This window comes from Linepithema humile, chromosome 2, assembly GCF_040581485.1.
Source record: "Linepithema humile isolate Giens D197 chromosome 2, Lhum_UNIL_v1.0, whole genome shotgun sequence".
Classification (NCBI taxonomy): Eukaryota; Metazoa; Arthropoda; class Insecta; order Hymenoptera; family Formicidae; genus Linepithema; species Linepithema humile.
Genome location: NC_090129.1, coordinates 19,834,186 through 19,853,554, shown reverse-complemented (window position 1 = coordinate 19,853,554; position 19,369 = coordinate 19,834,186). Strand labels below are relative to the sequence as shown.

General features: G+C 41.3%; 2 protein-coding genes across 2 annotated transcripts; both read left to right on the top strand.

Annotated features, from left to right (window-relative positions):
* The first annotated feature begins 59 nt into the window (after positions 1–59).
* Positions 60–7,645, top strand: LOC105679075 (citron Rho-interacting kinase-like). Its single transcript, XM_012378857.2, has 13 exons — positions 60–619; positions 703–1,029; positions 1,181–1,425; positions 1,545–1,991; positions 2,063–2,195; positions 2,261–2,778; positions 2,899–4,365; positions 4,615–5,058; positions 5,235–5,587; positions 5,702–5,880; positions 6,048–6,260; positions 6,336–6,591; positions 6,688–7,645. The coding sequence occupies exons 1-13, from the start codon at positions 532–534 to the stop codon at positions 6,794–6,796; spliced, it is 4,779 nt and encodes a 1,592-aa protein (XP_012234280.1). The 5' UTR covers positions 60–531; the 3' UTR covers positions 6,797–7,645.
* Positions 7,646–8,428: 783 nt separating this feature from the next.
* On the top strand, positions 8,429–19,331 carry LOC105679169 (fatty acid synthase). Its single transcript, XM_012379052.2, has 19 exons — positions 8,429–8,800; positions 8,981–9,231; positions 9,390–9,621; positions 9,957–10,375; positions 10,563–10,856; positions 11,052–11,259; positions 11,351–11,511; positions 11,600–11,917; positions 12,175–12,680; positions 12,871–13,175; positions 13,664–14,065; positions 14,164–15,185; positions 15,342–15,583; positions 15,904–16,597; positions 16,728–17,565; positions 17,726–18,204; positions 18,304–18,558; positions 18,648–18,902; positions 18,992–19,331. Exons 1-19 carry the CDS (start codon positions 8,626–8,628, stop codon positions 19,169–19,171), a joined length of 7,236 nt encoding a protein of 2,411 aa, XP_012234475.2. The 5' UTR covers positions 8,429–8,625; the 3' UTR covers positions 19,172–19,331.
* Positions 19,332–19,369: the final 38 nt, after the last annotated feature.

The window sequence follows — 19,369 nt, the reverse complement described above, 5'->3', positions numbered from 1 at the left end:
ACGAGCTGACATCACAGATTTCGTGGATCTTTGACTATAAAAGACTGCGCGACGAATGTAGTTTGGCGCTGCGAGCGCTACGGTGATTGGAGGAAGTTCATGCCTGTTTTTGCTCGATAAAAATCATATTTGCTTGCTCAGCTGTAAGTAAAATAGGAATCGCGTTATCCTACCGGGTTATTTGATCTTATTAGGTGTTGCATCAAATAGTCGCTAGAAGTCACTGCAATCGCTGAAATGGTGCACTCTGGCGTTACAAGCGATGCATTAGATTCAAATTGTACGCACGAAGCTATCGCGACCGTTACAAGTTGAGGGACGAGTTGTGTGGAGACATTTGGAGATGTAAACTTAAGAGTTAAAGAGCATCGCTATCATGAATAACTCGTGCGAATGTAAGTATCTTACGTAGGAGCGATCGTTCATTCAGCATCGACGTCACCGATTATATTTATTTGAGAAACGACGATAAAGTGAGGACTCAAGACAGTCATTTCTACATGCTACTGGTTTACGTATTTCTTGACAAAAATGAATACAAACGTCAAAAAAAGGGACAAGTTGACGCAAGAGTTGGTGGCTGTGAGGTCGGATTTAGCTGACTTTCGAAGAAGTTTAGGTTGGTTTATTCTCAAATAAAGCTAGTAAAAGTATTTATGACTTTTGTATTTTTCTACATAATAAAATTTTGGCACTTAACAGAAGCAGCAGAAACCGAAACTCTCTCAAAACCAAAACCAAAACAGTCTCCATACTTTGAATATAAGTTTCCTAAGCATTTGCAGTCAGACAAGTTCTCCAAGGAGAAGATGGAACTGGAAACAAAGTTGGATGAGAAGAAGAAAGATGTCCAAGAGAAGCAGAAGAAGATACTCGAACTACAGCACAAAGTTCGAGAGTTCTCTAAAGTGCAGTCTCAGTTGGAAGAAAAAACACGGAAATTGGAGATATCCAACAAGGAGAGGGACATCCTCGAGAAAGAATTGATAACTACAAAATCAGAATTGTCAAGTATCAAAAATACATTAGGTAACTTGGAAATAATAATCATAACTAAGTTGGAATAAATTTATCAAATAAATACTTGTGGAAATAAGCTTATACATGGTCCACATTTATTTTAATTGGTATAAAGCATGTTTATTATTTAATAAGAACTTAACATAATCCCATGATTTAGAATTAGAACGGCAGGAGAGGAGAGATTTCGAAACTCGTGCACTTAACTTGATAAGAGATGCTAAACGCAAATGGGAGAATGCAGAAAAAGACAAAATAGCACAACTGAATAAGCACATTGAATCACAAACCACAAAAATTACAGAATTATGTACAAGTAATAATGAAATGAGCTCGCGTCTTGAGAGAACGCAATGTGAACTGCAAACTGCAAATGCAGAATTGGAAAAGCTGCGTGTGTTTCAAGTGAGTATTAATGTAATAACGTCAATTAATATAAGTATATAATTACTAATTTAAATTTAACAAACATCAATAAATGTAATGAATTGAGACGGTCATTAATGTTTTAATCATCTGTTTAGACGCAATATAAGGAATCCTTGGTGAAGACACGTGAGTTAAGTAGACAAAGTGTTCAAGGCATTGAAGTTAAGTTGGAGGAGATAGCTGCACGCAGTCATAATCAGCTGGCCGATTTAAGAGCAAAATTGGACTTTGAGGCGGCGAAGAATACAGATCTTGAAACTAAATTACGAAACGAGCAAGATTCGAACCACTGTCGCGAGTCGAGACTAAATATTGCATTGGAATTTGCTCAGAATGAATTAAAAGATTGTCAGGAGCAATTACGTAATATACAAGCCTCATTACCGGCCAGGGATACTGAGATTGAAACTTTACGTAAACAGTTGCAAGAGAGAGCAAGACAGATAGATGATTTGAAAACATCCGAACAATTGCTCACAACTATGCAAGAGCAATTGGACAGAATGAATCTTGAAAACGAACAATTGAAGCAGCAATTGCAAGTGAGTATCTAAATAATTTACGAAAGATTGGTATAAGAAAATTCTGTTCAACTCAAATAATTTCTTTTAAGGTGACTAAATCTGATCTGAACGAAACCATGATAAATTTGGAGCAAAGTGAAGCGCTTGCTTTAAATTTGGAACAAGCGGCACAGGACAAGGCTGTGTTACAAAAGAGATTGCAACGTTCTTTGGAAAAAGAAGGTAAAAACAAAGCGAATTGCAAAGGTAAATTCTTTTTCGGTTATTTAATTATTGTTTAATTGCAGAGGAACAATTGCGCAAAGTTTGCAATTTAGAGGAATTATTGAAGCGTTTGGAACACAGTGTTACGAAATTGGAAGTAGAAAATGCTAGTCTTAAACAATTGGATGATGTGCAAACTACATCTCGTTTAGTCACAAAAGACTCAAGTTCAAAAGTCTTTCATCGAAAAGAGGAAGTGGAGAAACTGGAGCAGCAACTTCAAAGTTTAAAGGAAGACATAACGGTCAAAAAAGAAACAGCGAGACAAGCTCAGAGGGCTTTACGGGAAAAGGAGAGAGAGTTATCGAAAGCTAGTTTAGATGCACGTATAGCTGTGAGACAAGCGAATAGAGGTGAGGAGAAAATCAAAGCGCTGCAGGAAGAGAAGGAAAAATTACAGGAGAGATTAAGCAATAAAACAAGGGAGGAGCAGGAGAATTCGAAGAAACTGTTGAAAGAATTGGACATTGCGAAAGCGTCATTGAATGATATCACAAAAGAGGCATCCAGGAATAAAATGCAGGCTGATTCGGCTCAAAGGGTAAAGATTGTTATATTTTTATCATTTTTATCATTTTTATCAGAAATCTTAAAAAAACTTCTATACTTTATTCTACAAAAGCTAGCTGTATTTTATATTTTATACGTTATATTATTCTAGGCCCTGACCCAAGCTAATCATCAGATCGAGGAACTTCAATCTTCCAGTGCATCCTTACGTAGAGAACTGGATGCGGCTCGCAAGCAAATGCGCTCGGCTGAGGAGCGTGTCGACACTTTGAATGCCGAGAACAGACGTTTGATACTAATATCCCGCAGACACAACGAGGAGAAGACTGAACTCGAGTCCAAAATCGCGAAGCTGGAGCAGGATATTAAATGCCACGAATTGAACATCAAATTGTGCAAGGAAACTTGCACGGTGTTGGAGGAACAATTGATGGATTATGACAAGTTAACGAGTGGTCACGATACGCGCGAGAATATGCTGATTCAAGACAAAATGAAGCTGCAAAAGGACTTGGAAGCCGCCGAGACGGAAGTGCGGAACGCACGTATGGCGCAGAGCGACGAGAAGAGGCTGAAGACAGTCGCCGAGCGCAACGTCGAGCACTTGAAGTCGGAGATGAGCGACATAAGGAGCGAGAGGGACAGCCTGATCGCACAAAGGGACCAGTACATGAGACTCGTTCAAGAGCTCAACGCGCAAGTGGAGGAACTGACCACGAGGCGCGATGAGATGGAGTGCGAACTTACGAAAATGGGACGCACCTTGGACACCGTCGAGACGAAGCTGCGAGTCGTGTTGGAGGAGAACAGCCAGAACTTAACGCGGGCGCACGAATTGGAGGACGCGAACGTCGAGCTTATGAACGGCATGCAGAAGAGCATAGAGCAGGGCCAGGAGCTGAGATTGAGAATAACGGAGCTGGAAGGCGTATTGGAGGAGATGAGACAGTTCTACCAGGAGAGAGAAGTGAAGGCCGAGGGCACGCGGCAGCAGCAGACCAAGCTGATCGATTACTTACAATTGAAACTGGAGGAGTGCAGCAAGAAGAAGAAGACCATGTGCGACAAGATACTCGGCACGAAGCAGAAAGAGAACGTGCCGCCCATGGGCATCGGCATGCCCGTAGGCTACCGCGAACTGGAGAACCAGCTTGCCAACGAGCGGGAGAAGGTGAAGAGGCTGACGGAGCAGCTGCTGATTCTGAAAGCGAGGATCACCTCCGCGTCCGCGCCTACGTCCCCCACCACGCCGGAGCGCGACGGCAGGAGGATAAAGGGTATTACGGAGACCAGCAGCTCCTTACTCAGACAGTTATCTCCGCAAAGGATGGGAGCCGACGTACGGCACAGATTTGCCACCGGATTGCCCATGCGGGCCGGAAGGTGCGCAACGTGCTCGGAGGCCATACAGTTTGGAAGATACGCCGCGACCTGCAGCAAGTGTCAGATCATGACGCATTTGGACTGCACAATGTCCGTGCCTGTCAATTGCGACTTTTCCAATGACTTCTCTAAGTTTTATCATAGAGACAGCGACGACAGCTTGTCGTCGATCGGCGACAGCGTCCAGACATTGGCGATAGATCAACCGGACAACGCGGTGGTGAAAACAGATTCGGTAAGATTCCGTTCATTTATTCGAAGCATGTTTGTTCGCAATAAGAAGCGTTTATAGCGGTTTTTTCTTCCAATTTTTTAATGAAAGTTGAAGGATGCAATTCATATTGAATGAATTAAATTGCAAATAGCTTTTTTATGTTTGCAAAATTTTAAATTCAAATTAAACTGCGACTTTTTTAGTGTTGGCGCATTGTATTTCGAAAAATCTCACGATTTTTATGACAAATGATGTGTTATGTGCGCACAGGATCCACAGAGCGTTCAACGTAACGAGAATGAAGTTTCCATGGAGGGATGGGTTAAAGTTCCCGGTAAATCAAGGTCTTGCTGGGAGAGAAAATACATGAAACTGGAAGGATCGTGCTTGTGCGTCTTCGAGCATCAGCCGTGTGCCGGAATGGCGCCGATCAGCCGTTTAAATCTATTGGAGAACAGTGGATTTAACATTTGCGAGAATGTGCAGCAAACTGATATACTGGGAACGGACAAGTCCGACATACCGCTCATCTTTAGGATAGAATCAAATTCCACGACGACCTGTTGGCCTTCGTCTAGACTGGATGTCGTAGCTTTGAATAAAACCGATAAGAGAAACTGGTTGAAAGCTTTAAGGGCTGTTACCGGTCAAAATTCGTATACCGTGCCGAAATACAAGAAGTATCACACCATACTTAGATTAGACAAACATCAGGTGAGTGACGCAATGATTAACGAGTCTATTACATCTTACAAAGCCTGTAAGCAAAGCAGAAAAGCACGAAACTCTTACAAAGTAAAAAAAAATCAATGATTGCTTCTTCTTCGATAACTGTTTTATGTGAAAATAAATGTTTCTTTATAATTGCATATAAACCAATTTGTTTTCAGTTGGATTTAAATTGCGTTGCCGATCTGGGCACGGATAACGTGCTCTTGCTGGGCGCGAAAGAGGGCCTGTTTTCGTATTGCACTTCGAAATCTCGAACGCTCACCACGATACGCGGTGTCAAGCAAGTGCACCAGCTCTCTTTACACTCGCACTTGGACTTGGCTTTAATGATCGCCGGTGAATACAGAGAATTAGTGTACTGCAACTTGAGGCTACTCAAGACTAACGCGTTAGCCGCCGACTGTTCCAAGCCAGCGATCAGTACGAAATGTGTGTTATCCACCTCGGACAGTTGTCATCTTTATCAATTGCAAGGCGAAATATTATGCGTCGCAACAGCATCCCATGTGATGTACGTAGCTCTTAATATATATATAAAGCCTCTTACGAACGCAACGATGCAATTTTAGAAATATTGTTTTGTTTATACAGATTACTTAAATGGAATATTGTTTTGTTTATACAGATTACTTAAATGGAAAATCAGAGAGAATTCCGCGGAATTCGTCGAGCTTTGTGAGCTCGAGACGTCGGAGCCTTGCAGTTGTGCAATTTTCACGTCGAATCTCCTTATCATAGGATGTCACAAATTCTTCCAAATTGATTTGCAAACGTTAGTTTCCAAGTCGACGTGCAGCGTAGATGGTGAGCAACTAAAATACATCATATATCATATTTTTGTCTTTTTATTATATTATTTCACTCGAAACTTTTGAATAGTAATCATATAATAATTATTATAATACTTGAATAAAAAGAACCGCATTTCCGGGTGTTAAATAATACATTGTGTTTGCTGATGCAATCAACAGAATTTCCAGAAGAAGACAATAGCTCGATTAAAGCAGCATTATCGGGCGCCGCAAAACTCGGCATATTTCCTGTTTCCGTTTTGAATATTTCCAATACATGCGGCACGGCAGAACTTCTACTGTGTTACAACGAATTCGGCGTATTTGTCGACGAAAATGGTAGAAGAACTCGAGCCGTGGATCCAATGTGGAATCATTTGCCATTTGCTTTCGGTATGCATATCGCTTTTCTTAATCACACGCGATGCATTGATAAAATGATCGCATTGACAAATCATTTTGTTTCAGCATTCTGCAAACCATATTTATTCATCATTCACTTCTCGTCTGTCGAGATTGTAAAGCTCGACTCGGAGGCGTACAAATTGCCGGATAGGAATCCCGAACGTACCTTAATCGAATTATCTAGTCCACGCTATCTCGGTACAGCTGGCTCAAAAGGAATTTATGTGGCGGCTATAAATTCTTACTTTGAATTGCTGAAAATAGATGTTGCGTCCGATATGCCAGCATTAAGTGGCAGTTTAACAAGTTTAGACACACTGTACGTCGTCTTTTTCGTCAGTCGATTAAAATGATCTGCATAAATAAACCGAAACGTTCCGCTGAAGCAGATTGCTAATTACATTTGTCTTTGCAGAGCTCAAGAGGATGAGAGTAGTTCAGAATTTAGTTTCACATCGAGCTTAATGGAGGCTTTAGACGGGCAAGGAAAAAAAGTACACTTCACCGGGTTGCATAAATATTGAAATAGGTCGCATGGGTCGTCACACTTAATTTAGTTTTGACGTTATTCTTTGCTTACTAGAGGCTCACTCAGAAGCTACTTTGGTATGTATAAAAATATTAATAAATAGCAATCATATTAACGAGGATACTTCTACTGTGTCGAACAAATAGATTTAGTGTAGTGTAATATTTAATTTATATAATTAGTTATATTACGCTTCTTTGATAGAATTTCGATTTTTTTGAAATTTGGATGTCATAAGATCTCTAATATTTGCCATACTATTAACCTTCTGACTGTGAATTTTTTTCCGTATATTTAACTGCGTTTATTAACCGATTTACTAATAAATAATAAATTAATTAATTTAGTTTCTACATTTATACAATAAATACATTTAACACGCTTATTAAATGTATTTATTTATTTATTTTTATTCACAAATGTGTTCAAAGCGTTTGTAGCTTGGGATTTGAAAGAAATTATAAAAATGCATTGCTTACATTTTGACAAGATTTGTCGCGACTGTTTTTTATGCGTCGTGAACGCTCAGAAGGTTAAGGATCAGCGATTTTTATTAGTGAACCAAATTTCAAAACGTATTTATAAACATTAAAAGCTTTACGTTTGTATACTCTAATATAGTTTCTTCAAGTACAATCACAAGTGTATAGAGGTAATTATTACCTATGAACGAGAGTAAGGGTACTTAAATGATATTATGTAAATTTTAATATTAAGAATATAGCGACCAATGTTAGAATAATATATATACTTTATATATTAAGAAATTTTCTAAATGTATTTTTTATAATTTAGCTTAAAACACAACATGAGGACAATAAAGATATACCAATATGTATCTCAATGATGTGTTACGAGGTGTATTTTCAAATTAGAAATCGATATTAATGTATGTATCTTCGAGAAAATATTGCTAGAACAAACTGCATATAAAGGACTTATAACTTGCCCAACATAACGCGATATAAATTACAAACTACGTCTTTCACAAAAAATATACATTATGTATATATTATTCGGTATCCGGTAACCCTTGACTTTTGCGTCAATATAAAACGTAACGAATATTCATTATGTCTGCACATTGCATAAGAAAAAAAGTTCGTAAAAGAAATCTCTATACGATTTCTATTGTTCACTTGAGGAAGACAAAAACTAGACACATTGGATGCTTACTAATATTCCTGGTCTCCGGCATCAGAAATAATCAATTTTATAAAAACACAAAAATATAAAAGTATAAAAAGATATGTATAAAATATAATTAAACCTATTAAAAGAATGGAAAAAAGTTACTCACATATTTAAAATGTTAAAGAAAGCAAATGATGAAACGTATATATACATACAATTCTTAATACATTATTTACACATTTTATGTTATACGCAATATATTTTTAAGAACATAAATTCATTAAGCTTAAAAATTTAAATACGTGATTGCGATTGTTTGCGATTGCGATTAATACGCCATATAATCTGTAGTACTTGAAATAATGAAAAACTACATCGACATGCGCGCCTTGATACATTTCACAATGCAAATGTACACAGGAAGTTCAAAGTAGCTAATTCATTTTATATTATAAAGAGAAGGGATGTCATTCTTTATAAAAGGATTTCGTTCGCCTCGTTCCTCAGTTGTACTTCGTAATAGCGCGCTGGTTAAAATTTCCGTGCCAAACGAAATTACTTTCTATGTGCTGCAATCGAACAGGATTAATAAAAATCGTTCGTCCCAATTGTAATAATACTAATTGAAATAATACTTCAACGATACGTATATAAGTTTTCACCGAATTAAGAAGCAATCTTCAGAGAGCAATGCCTGCGATCAAAAGAAGCAATAGACTGTACAACGAGCCTAAGCCTGGGGAGGAAATCGTTATCTCCGGTATTGCCGGTAGATTTCCAGAATCTGATAATGTGGAAGTGCTGAAGAAGAATTTATTCGATAAACTCGATCTGGTCACAGGCGATGATCGCCGTTGGAAATTGGGTAATTAATAACTCTAAGTGCCAGTTATCTTTAGAACAGATGCGATTATTTCGGAAATTATGAAAATGATTAAGAGTTACTTTATTACTTTATTATTAAAATGATAGAATAACTAAGAATTATTATGCTATTGTGCGAAGATTTATTATACGTGTTTTATTTTTATTTTAACGCCGGCAGATCATCCGGAAATTCCTCAGCGAACTGGAAAAATTAATGCTGTCGGTAAATTTGACGCGCTCTTCTTCGGTGTCCACTTCAAACAGGCCCACACCATGGATCCGATGTGCAGAATGTTATTAGAACACGCTTATGAAGCTGTCATTGACGCGGGAATAAATCCTAAACAACTACGCGGATCGCGTACGGGCGTCTTCATGGGCGCGTGTTTTTCGGAATCTGAAAAAACTTGGTTCTATGAAAAGCTACAGGTGAATCTTCGCTGCGTATAGTATTATAAAAAAATGACAGTATCATAAAATCATACCAAAAAAATGGACGAATCATAAAAAATTTATTTTTCTTGATCCAAAATTAATGTAAATTGAAAATAAATTGTTTTCTATTGTTAATTATTTTATATAATTAGGTTAACGGTTTCGGAATTACTGGATGCAGCAGAGCTATGTTGGCAAATAGAATTTCCTACTGGCTGGGAGCGGTCGGACCATCTTACACTCTGGATTCCGCTTGCAGCTCTGGTCTACTCGCTTTGGAACATGCTTTTCGGGCAATGCAAGATGGTCAGTGCGACTCCGCTATCGTCGGTGGAGCGAACCTGTGTCTTCATCCCTACGTATCGCTGCAATTCTCTCGTCTAGGTACTATTTCTTCATTATTGTCTAATTTTCAAATGTATAATTCTATTTTTGCACGAGTCGCTGTAAAGATTTATCGCGAAGATTAAAATTTTCACTAAGAAGAACACAGTTTGTGTAAATTAAGACTCGTCAAAAAATGCATTTTTACACAAAAAAAAAAGATTAGAAAGAAATATTGCAACTTTTACTGACTTTTTCCAAAATATTATTTTGTACAATATTTTTCTTTCCGCGAGTAAAATTGTGCGAGATTCTGGAATGACTTTCAGATGAATCAACGAATTGAAAAGAAACATTTGCACTTTGCAATATCTTTTAACAATAATGTTTGGCAGGGGTCCTGTCGTCCGATGGTCGCAGTAAGTCCTTCGACGCCGATGCGGACGGCTACGCCCGCAGCGAGGCGATCTCCGTCATGTATCTGCAAAAGGCGAAACACGCGAAACGAATCTACGCGAGAGTCGTCTATGCCAAGTCGAATTGCGACGGTTATAAGGAACAGGGCATCACGTTCCCATCGACCTTGATGCAGGGTGAGCTGCTGCGGCAGTGCTACGAGGATTGCGGCGTGTCGCTGAACAGCTTGTCGTACCTGGAGTGCCACGGCACCGGCACCAAAGCCGGCGATCCCGAGGAGATCAACGCGATCGACAGGGTCATCTGTAACAAGAGAACCGAACCTCTGCTGATCGGCTCTGTTAAGTCCAATATGGGCCATACCGAACCCGTTAGCGGTCTTTGTCAAATTACCAAGGTAATAAGATAAAAGTCGAATTTAATTGTCCTGTATTGTCTCTGTTTAAAAATAACTAAGAGCAAAAAGAGAGAATTGCGGTAGTTTTAAAAAATTATTTATTACTGAGATGAAAAGTTTTAGTTAGTAATTTCGAAAATATATAATAAATTGCATGTTGTATAGCAATAAATTCGACAATTTCCAGGTGATAATAGCAATGGAATGTGATAAAATTCCGCCTAATCTGCATTACAACCGGCCACGGAAAGGCGTGAAAGCTCTCGAAGAAGGCAGACTGAAAGTCGTCACCGAGCCGACACCTTGCAAAATAGAATACGCGGGCGTTAATTCGTTTGGTTTTGGAGGTGCCAATTCCCATGTCTTACTGAAATCCAATCCAAAGAAAAAGATCAACAATGGAGCTCCGTCTGACGATCTACCGAGACTCGTAGTGGTGTCTGGACGTAATGAGAATGCTGTCCAAGTGTTCCTAAATGATGTAAGTAAAAGATCATAAGACAATGAGATGTTGAGAAAGCTCTAAAATTAAATTTATGTAGAAAATAATATAAAATATAGAAAACGAGAAAGAATTTACAATAGGCATTCTGTGAAAGATCAGAAAAAAATCATCAAGTATTTATCGCGATTAAGATCAGAAGTTAATTGTGCAAATTTAAATTTATTTTTGTAGATCGAAAAGCATCCAGTGGACACGGAGTATGTTCGTCTATTGCATGACATTCACACTGAGGATATCCAAGGACATCTGTATCGCGGATACACGATAGTCGGCTCGAAGATTTCGGAGCAGCCGATCAGGGAAATAGAAAATTACTTGGGAGCAACGAGACCGATCTGGTTCGTATTTTCGGGAATGGGATCGCAGTGGCCTGGCATGGGTACGCATTTCTCTATTAATTTCAGCCTCAACAGTATGATTATGTTTCATTCGAAAAGTTTTTACCAATTCAAGTTTTATATCAAAAACAGGCACTCAACTGATGAGATTCCCCGTCTTCGCTAAAGCCATCGAGAAATGTGATGCCGTTTTACGACCGCGCGGCATAGATATTATCAACATTCTGACGAACACGGACAAATCTATCTTTGATAATATTTTGCACTCGTTTGTGGGTATCGCGGCAGTGCAGGTAAGTCGCATACGATTATTAAAAAGGTTAACGCTGCTTATTCTTCTTCATCGTGCAGCACGGATTTTGTGCAATATGCATTTTGTAGATCGGTCTAGTTGATCTCCTCACGTCAGTGGGCATCGTACCGGACAACATCATCGGTCATTCTGTCGGGGAACTCGGCTGCGCTTACGCGGACGGGTGCTTCACCGCCGAGCAGATGATCCTGTCGGCGTACTCGAGAGGTTTAGCGTCCATCGAAACTGAAGTGATTTTTGGTTCGATGGCGGCCGTCGGTCTCGGCTACGAGGACGTTAAAAATCTGTGTCCCCCGGACATCGAAGTGGCTTGCCACAATTCTTCGGACAGCAGCACTATTAGTGGACCCGCCGAGTCCATGAAGAACTTCGTTGCCGAACTGCAGGTTTGTTTACTTGAAAAAGGCAGATTTCCAGCCTGCGGAGAAACATTCCATGCAAACATTTAAACGCAAGATTTCATCAAGTGTAGAGCGGCGCTAAAATAATTTTTAGCTCGTCAAAATTAATGAATTGAAACTTTCACGAATTTTTATTACAAATCTTACCACGATTCTCATTGCCAGTTTACGACTACTCGTTAAGTCTGTTGAAATTGCTTCCCTCAAGAATTTGCTTTAATACAGTTTATATGTCTGAGCAGGCTAAGAAGATCTTCGCGAAGGAAGTGGCGTGCAGCAACATACCTTACCACAGCCGTTACATTGCGCCCGCCGGACCGAAACTCCTGGCTTACCTGAACGAGGTGATACTTGAGCCGAAGCCGCGCAGTTCGAAATGGCTTAGTTCATCTGTGCCACGCAACAAGTGGTCCACTGCGGCCGCCAAGCTGTCATCCGCCGAGTATCACACCAACAATCTCCTGAATCCTGTGCTGTTCGAGGAAACGGCGCGCATGATCCCGAAAAATGCAATCACCATCGAAATCGCGCCTCACGGCCTCCTGCAAGCTATCCTGAGACGGTCCCTCGGCTCGGAAGTCACCAACATCGCGCTCACGCAACGCGGCCACAAAGACAACGTCGACGTCGTTCTGCAAGCAATTGGAAAGCTCTACCTCGTTGGACTGCAACCGGATATTGCGAGTCTCTTTCCGCCTGTCGAGTTCCCGGTTAGCTGTGGTACTCCGATGATCTCTCCTTCCGTTAGGTAGGATGTTATCCTTCTTTCATTATAGAACAATGCTGCATCCGGCCATTTGAAATAAATCGATATAGATGAAGTTTTCGTTTAATAAAATTGCAACAACATGTGAATTATTGTTGATCGATACACTAAAATTCATCTAACACTCAATCATGAGTTACGAAATTATTGTTTTGTTGAACTAACCTTCTAGGTGGGAACATTCCGACGACTGGTACGTAACAACGTACAAGACCCAAAAGAAGATCAATTCCGGGGAGAGAATTCTCAATATTTCGCTGCAAGATGAAACCTATGAGTATATGGCCGGTCATGTGATTGATGGGGAGAACTTGATACCTGCTATGGGGTATCTCGTTCTAATTTGGGAAATCATGGGTTCGCTGCGGAATGAAACATTCACAGAAATGTCGGTTGTTTTCGAAGATGTCTTCTTCACGCGTGCTACTCGTATTCCGAAAGAAGGCACTGTCCAGTTAACGGCGATGGTTCAGAAAGGTAATTTCTATTTGCGTCTAGCGATATGAAATTCTATGAATCGTCGACGCTAGATGTACTGAAGCAGTCTTAAAATTGACATATGTGACCCATCTATTATATTTCATAAATTATGTGCAATACAAAATCGGTAGTGTCAAATATAATTCCATTTATTTACGACATCAAGAAATATTGCTAACAATGTTTAGTTATTGAATAATGATTGAAATCGATGCTCAACGGTATACTTTGTACATTCAATTACACCTTTTTGCAATTGTACTATTGATGCACACAAATTTGAAGATAAATATTGAATTTCGAGATAAATATATAAATTTTCTAACGAGTTTATTAATCTCAAAATATATGTATTCAATAAATACGCATGTAACATTTTATTTGCATAAGAATATTCATAATGATTTCTGTGAATATTATAGATTTATATTATATATTTTTAAAATTACAATTATATTTTAACAATGATAATTGTGTACTCACAGGCACTGGGAGATTTGAAATATCAGAAGACGACACCGAGGTTGTAAGCGGGTATATTCACGTTGCGTCGAACGTCGCGCAGGAGAAGGTGCTGGCTACGATGTTGCCGGAGGACGACGACGAGGAGGAAATGATGGTCACTAAAGACATCTATAAGGAACTAAGACTACGCGGCTATCAATATGCGGGAGCTTTCCGCTCCTTGAAAAGCGCATCGATGTCAGGAAAGAAAGGACACATCGCTTGGATGAATAATTGGGCGACGTACATGGACGGCATGCTGCAGCTCATGATTTTGGGACAAGACACGCGAGATCTGTACATGCCGGCGAGAATACAGAAGATCGTGATCGATACCAAGCATCACCAACAAGAAGTCAAAAACTTAAGCTCGGAAGACAGACGTAAGTTCATACACTTTCTCTTGTTCGCTTTGTAATCTCACTATTATTACCCAACTCTCTCGTTAGATTGAGTATAAAGTAGTCGCTGCTCGTTGCAGAATTGCCCGTACATATGTACAAAGATTGGGACATCATAATATCGGGTGGGGTCGAGATTCGTAGCGCCAAGACGACTTCCGTGCCGCGTCGGCTGCCAGCCAGCGAGCCGGTCGTCGAAGAGTACAAGTTCGTGGCGCATCGCGACGGGGCGCAAGTCTCCCTGCAGGAGGCCGTGAGACTGTCCACGCATATCACGCTTGAGCATCATCAGACCGTTCACGTGAAGATCATCGAAGCGATCGACAGCGTTGACAAGTTGGCGGCGAATCAATTAGCGTCGCCCATTCTCGCCGAGATTCTGGGCGACTTGCCCTTGATTCAGGCGGACGTGATTCTGGCAGCACCGTCCGATCAATCCGATAGCGACGAGTTACCCCCGAACGTGAACTCCGTGGACATCAGCAAGCTATCCAAAGACGAGAACGCTCTGCTCGCTATTGGCGTCGGGCTCTTAACGAGAGCCAAGAGCGACCAGTTGCAGCAGATTCTGCCGGCGCTGAAAAAAGGCGGCTTCGTGCTGACGCGGGAGAGATCGCTCAAACCGGAAAATCTCTCGGCGCTCTCTAAACATCAGCTGGACGTGATTCTCGAGAAGAACACCGGCAAAGAGAGTATCATACTCTTGAAGAAGAAAGAGACGCAGACTAGAAAGACGGAAGTCGTTCATATTAACAACAATGAGTTCAGCTGGCTCGAGAAACTGAACGCGATTATGAACAGCGACAACACCGATAATGTGAGAATAATACTCGTCAGCGCCGGGAACTTCGAGTCTGGCTTACTGGGCCTCGTCAACTGTCTGAGAAAAGAGCCGGGTGGAGAAATGATCAGGGGAGTATTGATACAGGACGCCGACGCGCCTGAGTTCTCTCTGAAGAACCCTTTGTACTCGGAACAGCTTCAGCTTGATTTGCCTATCAATGTGTTGCGGCCGGGAAAAATATGGGGATCCTACAGACATCACCAGCTGGAATTGAGCCTGAAACCAAAGCTCGTTCATCATGGATTCGTTGACCAAACGGTATGTAGAAAACGTAAGGTAATTTTAATTTTCTGGATGATGTTCATTTACGGTTATTAATTTTATGTCAAATTTTATTTTTTTTTAAATGCTTAAATAAATATTTTCCACACACAAATATCTATGTGAAAATGAAAAATTCTTTTCCACGCATAGGTTCGCGGTGATTTAAGCTCACTTCATTGGATCGAGGGTGCCATACGCCCTGAGTCCGACAAAACGAATCACGTCCATGTAGTGTACGCTAGCATCAACCTCAGAGATGTCATGTTTGCTACGGGAAAACTCAATCTCGATATAAACACATCGCACAGTCGATTCAATGACTATTCGATCGGTTTGGAGTATGCTGGCATCGATTCTGCCGGCCGTCGTGTGATGGGACTTTGCGAAAACGGGTAACGTTTTTGTCAAATGCACTCATTGCATATCTTCAGAATTACACAATCCAATTATACTCGTTTAAAAAGAGAAATGGCATAAAATAGATTATACGATATAAGATAAAAGCACTAAAGTTTTGGCACATTTCTTCAAGTTCACAAACATATCTACGATTGTCAGAAATCTCGCAGAAATCTTTGATGTTTTGTATGCTGCATAAATTTTAATCATTATTTTTTTATACCAATAATCATACATTTGTGTCACTATATTTTTTCCTAAAAAAAAAGTCCCTGGATGAACACTTTAAAAGCAACAATCTTCGCACTTTCAGAGCTATGGCAAACATTATAGATGCCGACAGAAACTTATCCTGGAACATACCTGATAATTGGTCGCTGGAGGACGCGGCGACCGTGCCATGCGTGTACGCGACATGCTACTATGCGCTGTACATTTACGGCAACTTGCAGAAGGGCGAAAAGGTGCTCATTCATTGCGGCACGAGCGGCGTCGGCCAAGCGGCAATTAACATCGCTCTTCATGAAGGCTGCGAGGTGTTCACCACCGTGGGGACGCCCGAGAAGCGCAAGTTTATCCGCGAGAACTTCCCGTCGATCCCGGACGACCACATCGGTAACTCGCGCGAAACCAACTTCGAGCAGATGGTGCTTCAGCGGACGAATGGCGCCGGAGTGGACATTGTTCTCAATTCCTTGACCGATGAGAAGCTTCAGGCGTCGGTCCGCTGTCTCGCGATGTGTGGTCGTTTCCTTGAAATCGGCAAGTTCGATGCACTGGCGAACACATCTCTGGGGATGATGATCTTCATGAAGGAAATCAGTATTCATGGAGTTCTGCTGGATAATATATTTAATAGCGCCACAGAAGAGAAGATGCAGCTGAACAAGTTGCTGGCCGATGGCATCAAAAGCAATACTGTCAAGCCAATCGGTAGAACAGTCTTCGAAAAGGACGAGTTAGAGGCAGCCTTCAGATACATGGCGGCCGGAAAGCACATGGGCAAGGTAAATTTTTTACAATTCTGTCTCAACAAGCATCGACTGCGGTTAAAATGTTGGAATAAAAGATTGTATTTTTGATTCGCCAGAAATTCACTGAAAACTAACAAATTTCTCGATCTTGCGGCTTTCACAGGTAATCTTGAAGGTTTGCGACGAGAAGAAGATCAAGAAGCAACCTGTACCTATTATGGCTAAGCCGCGATATTACTGCGACAGCCAGAAGAGCTATCTCATCTTAGGCGGATTAGGCGGTTTCGGATTGGAGTTAGCCGACTGGCTGATACTTCGGGGCGCCAGAAACCTGGTGTTGACGTCGAGAACGGGAGTGAAGACCGGTTACCAGCGCAAGAGAGTCGATCTGTGGAAGTCGTACGGTGTGAACGTGCTGATCATCACGGGCGCCGACGCGTCGAATCGCAAGGACTGCGAGTTTATCCTGAAATCTGCGGAGAAGCAGGGCCCGGTGGACGCCATCTTCAATCTCGCCGTGGTGCTAAAGGACAGCATTTGCAAGAACCAAACGCGGGAGTCGTTCGAGGCGTCCTTCAAGGCGAAAGCCTGGTCCACGAGGACGCTGGACGAGTTGTCCAGGAAACTGTGCCCGCAACTGCAGCAGTTCGTGGTCTTCTCGTCGGCCTCTTGCGGAAGAGGAAACGCCGGACAGACGAATTACGGTATGGCCAACTCCGTGATGGAAAGAATCTGCGAGAAGCGAGCGGCGGATGGTCTGCCCGCGTTGGCCATTCAATGGGGCGCGATCGGAGAGGTTGGCCTCGTCGCCGAATGGCAGGACAGCAACAAGGAGCTCGTCATTGGCGGCAAGTTGCAGCAGAAGGTATCCTCCTGCCTGCAGAAGCTGGAGGACTTCTTGCTGCAGAATCGTCCGGTGGTGACAAGCATGGTGGTGGCTGAGAAGCGCGTGGATGCTCATGACGCTATCGATGTCGTGGATACCGTAGCGAATATAATGGGTGAGATTATTACCGTAATGTTACTTCAAGATTTGCCACACATTCTGTAATCAGAATTTTACTATATAAAAATTCGATAATATGAATATCACTTTCCCGCAGATTATATTCCAAGATATATTTCGTCTACAACAATCACATTTCTCCGATATTTTTGCAGGCGTGAAAGATTTGAACAGCGTAGCTCAGAACGTGTCGTTAACCGAGCTCGGCATGGACTCGGCGATGGCCGTGGAGATCAAGCAAACGCTTGAACGAGAATTCGACATCTTCCTCACCGCGCAGGACATTCGCAATCTGAACTTCGCCAAACTCGCGGAGATACGCGACAAGGACGTAAAGCGGGAGAAGATGCAACCGCAGAGCGATACGCAGCTGACCGAGATTTCGGGCATGCAGCTGTTAATCCGAATAATGGATAATGAGAAAATGACTCCGGAGGTCTGCCTGCAGCTGCAATCCAAACAGAATCCACGTAAAGTCGAAGTGTTCCTCCTGCCGGGCTTTGAAGGTTGCGGACACGTGTTCGAACCGCTGGCGTCGAGAATCAAGCCCATAGCCTTAGCTTTGCAGTACGCAGAACGCCATATCGGACGTCAGAATGCATCCATACCGGAAATCGCTCAAGCTCTTTTACCAGTATGTACATATATATATAAAGCAAAAAACAATTAGCGTTTATATATCTCTCCTGAGCCGAAAGACACTTGTGTACTGACACTGCGTTTCAATTTCCAGTACGTTTTACCAAAGGCGGAACAGCGCAGGAGTTTTGCTTTAGTTGGATACTCGTACGGCGCGTTGATTGCTATCGAATTGGCGAGACAATTGGAGGACCACGGCTTGACCGGTCGGCTAGTGCTGATCGACGGCGCCCCGCTGCAATTAAAATCGATGCTAGAGCAATATCTGCCGTCTTCCACAGAACAAGAACTTCAAAACAATATCTTGCTGAGCATAATGGAGACTGTGCAACCGGTCGCGAGTGGAAAGGTAGATTTTACCAACTACTAAAATACTTTCTTGATCCTCTTGTTCAGTTGTAATCAGTTGTAAAGTCATATTCTCTTTCTTTATTGCAGCTACTCTCAGATCTCGACAGGTGCGCGACCTGGGAACAGAAGTTGGACAACTTGGTTTTGCAATTTGATTCTGCCAATCTACCGCTTTCCGTCGAAAACTTCAAGGAACTGTGCAGAACTATTTACAGCCACATTGTCGCTCTCCGCAATTACGATTTATCATTCTTGCCGCAGTTACGCAGCACGTCTATTATGCTCTTGAAGCCGACGCAACCTTCTATTGTTTTAGCCGAGGAAGATTATAATCTGCGCAAGGTATCGTGCATTCTCTGTATACTTTAAAAAATTTTTATTTTTCTTCTTTCAAATCGATAAATAATAATTCTCGAATCAAAACTGTGCAGGTTACACGAGATAAGATGGAAATACACTACGTCGAGGGTAACCATGTCACGATATTGGACAACGACAAAGCTGCTGCCGCAATCAACGGAGATCCGATGATAGATCCTACACTATTCAAAAAGCTTTTAACAGAAGACATACCCCTCGAAGTTGAAGAGGAAGAATACACGAGAGCCTAAATTATACCTTGAAAATAATATGTTTATATTGAAAAAAAAATTATATATATATATATATATATATATGTAAATATGTATATATGTATATCTAAACTTATAGGCAAAAGCAACAATTTTCTGTATTTATGAAATAAAATCTTGATATAAAAAAATAAGTAAAGATTCATGCAAATTTTTATTACGTATTGCGTTCCTTCG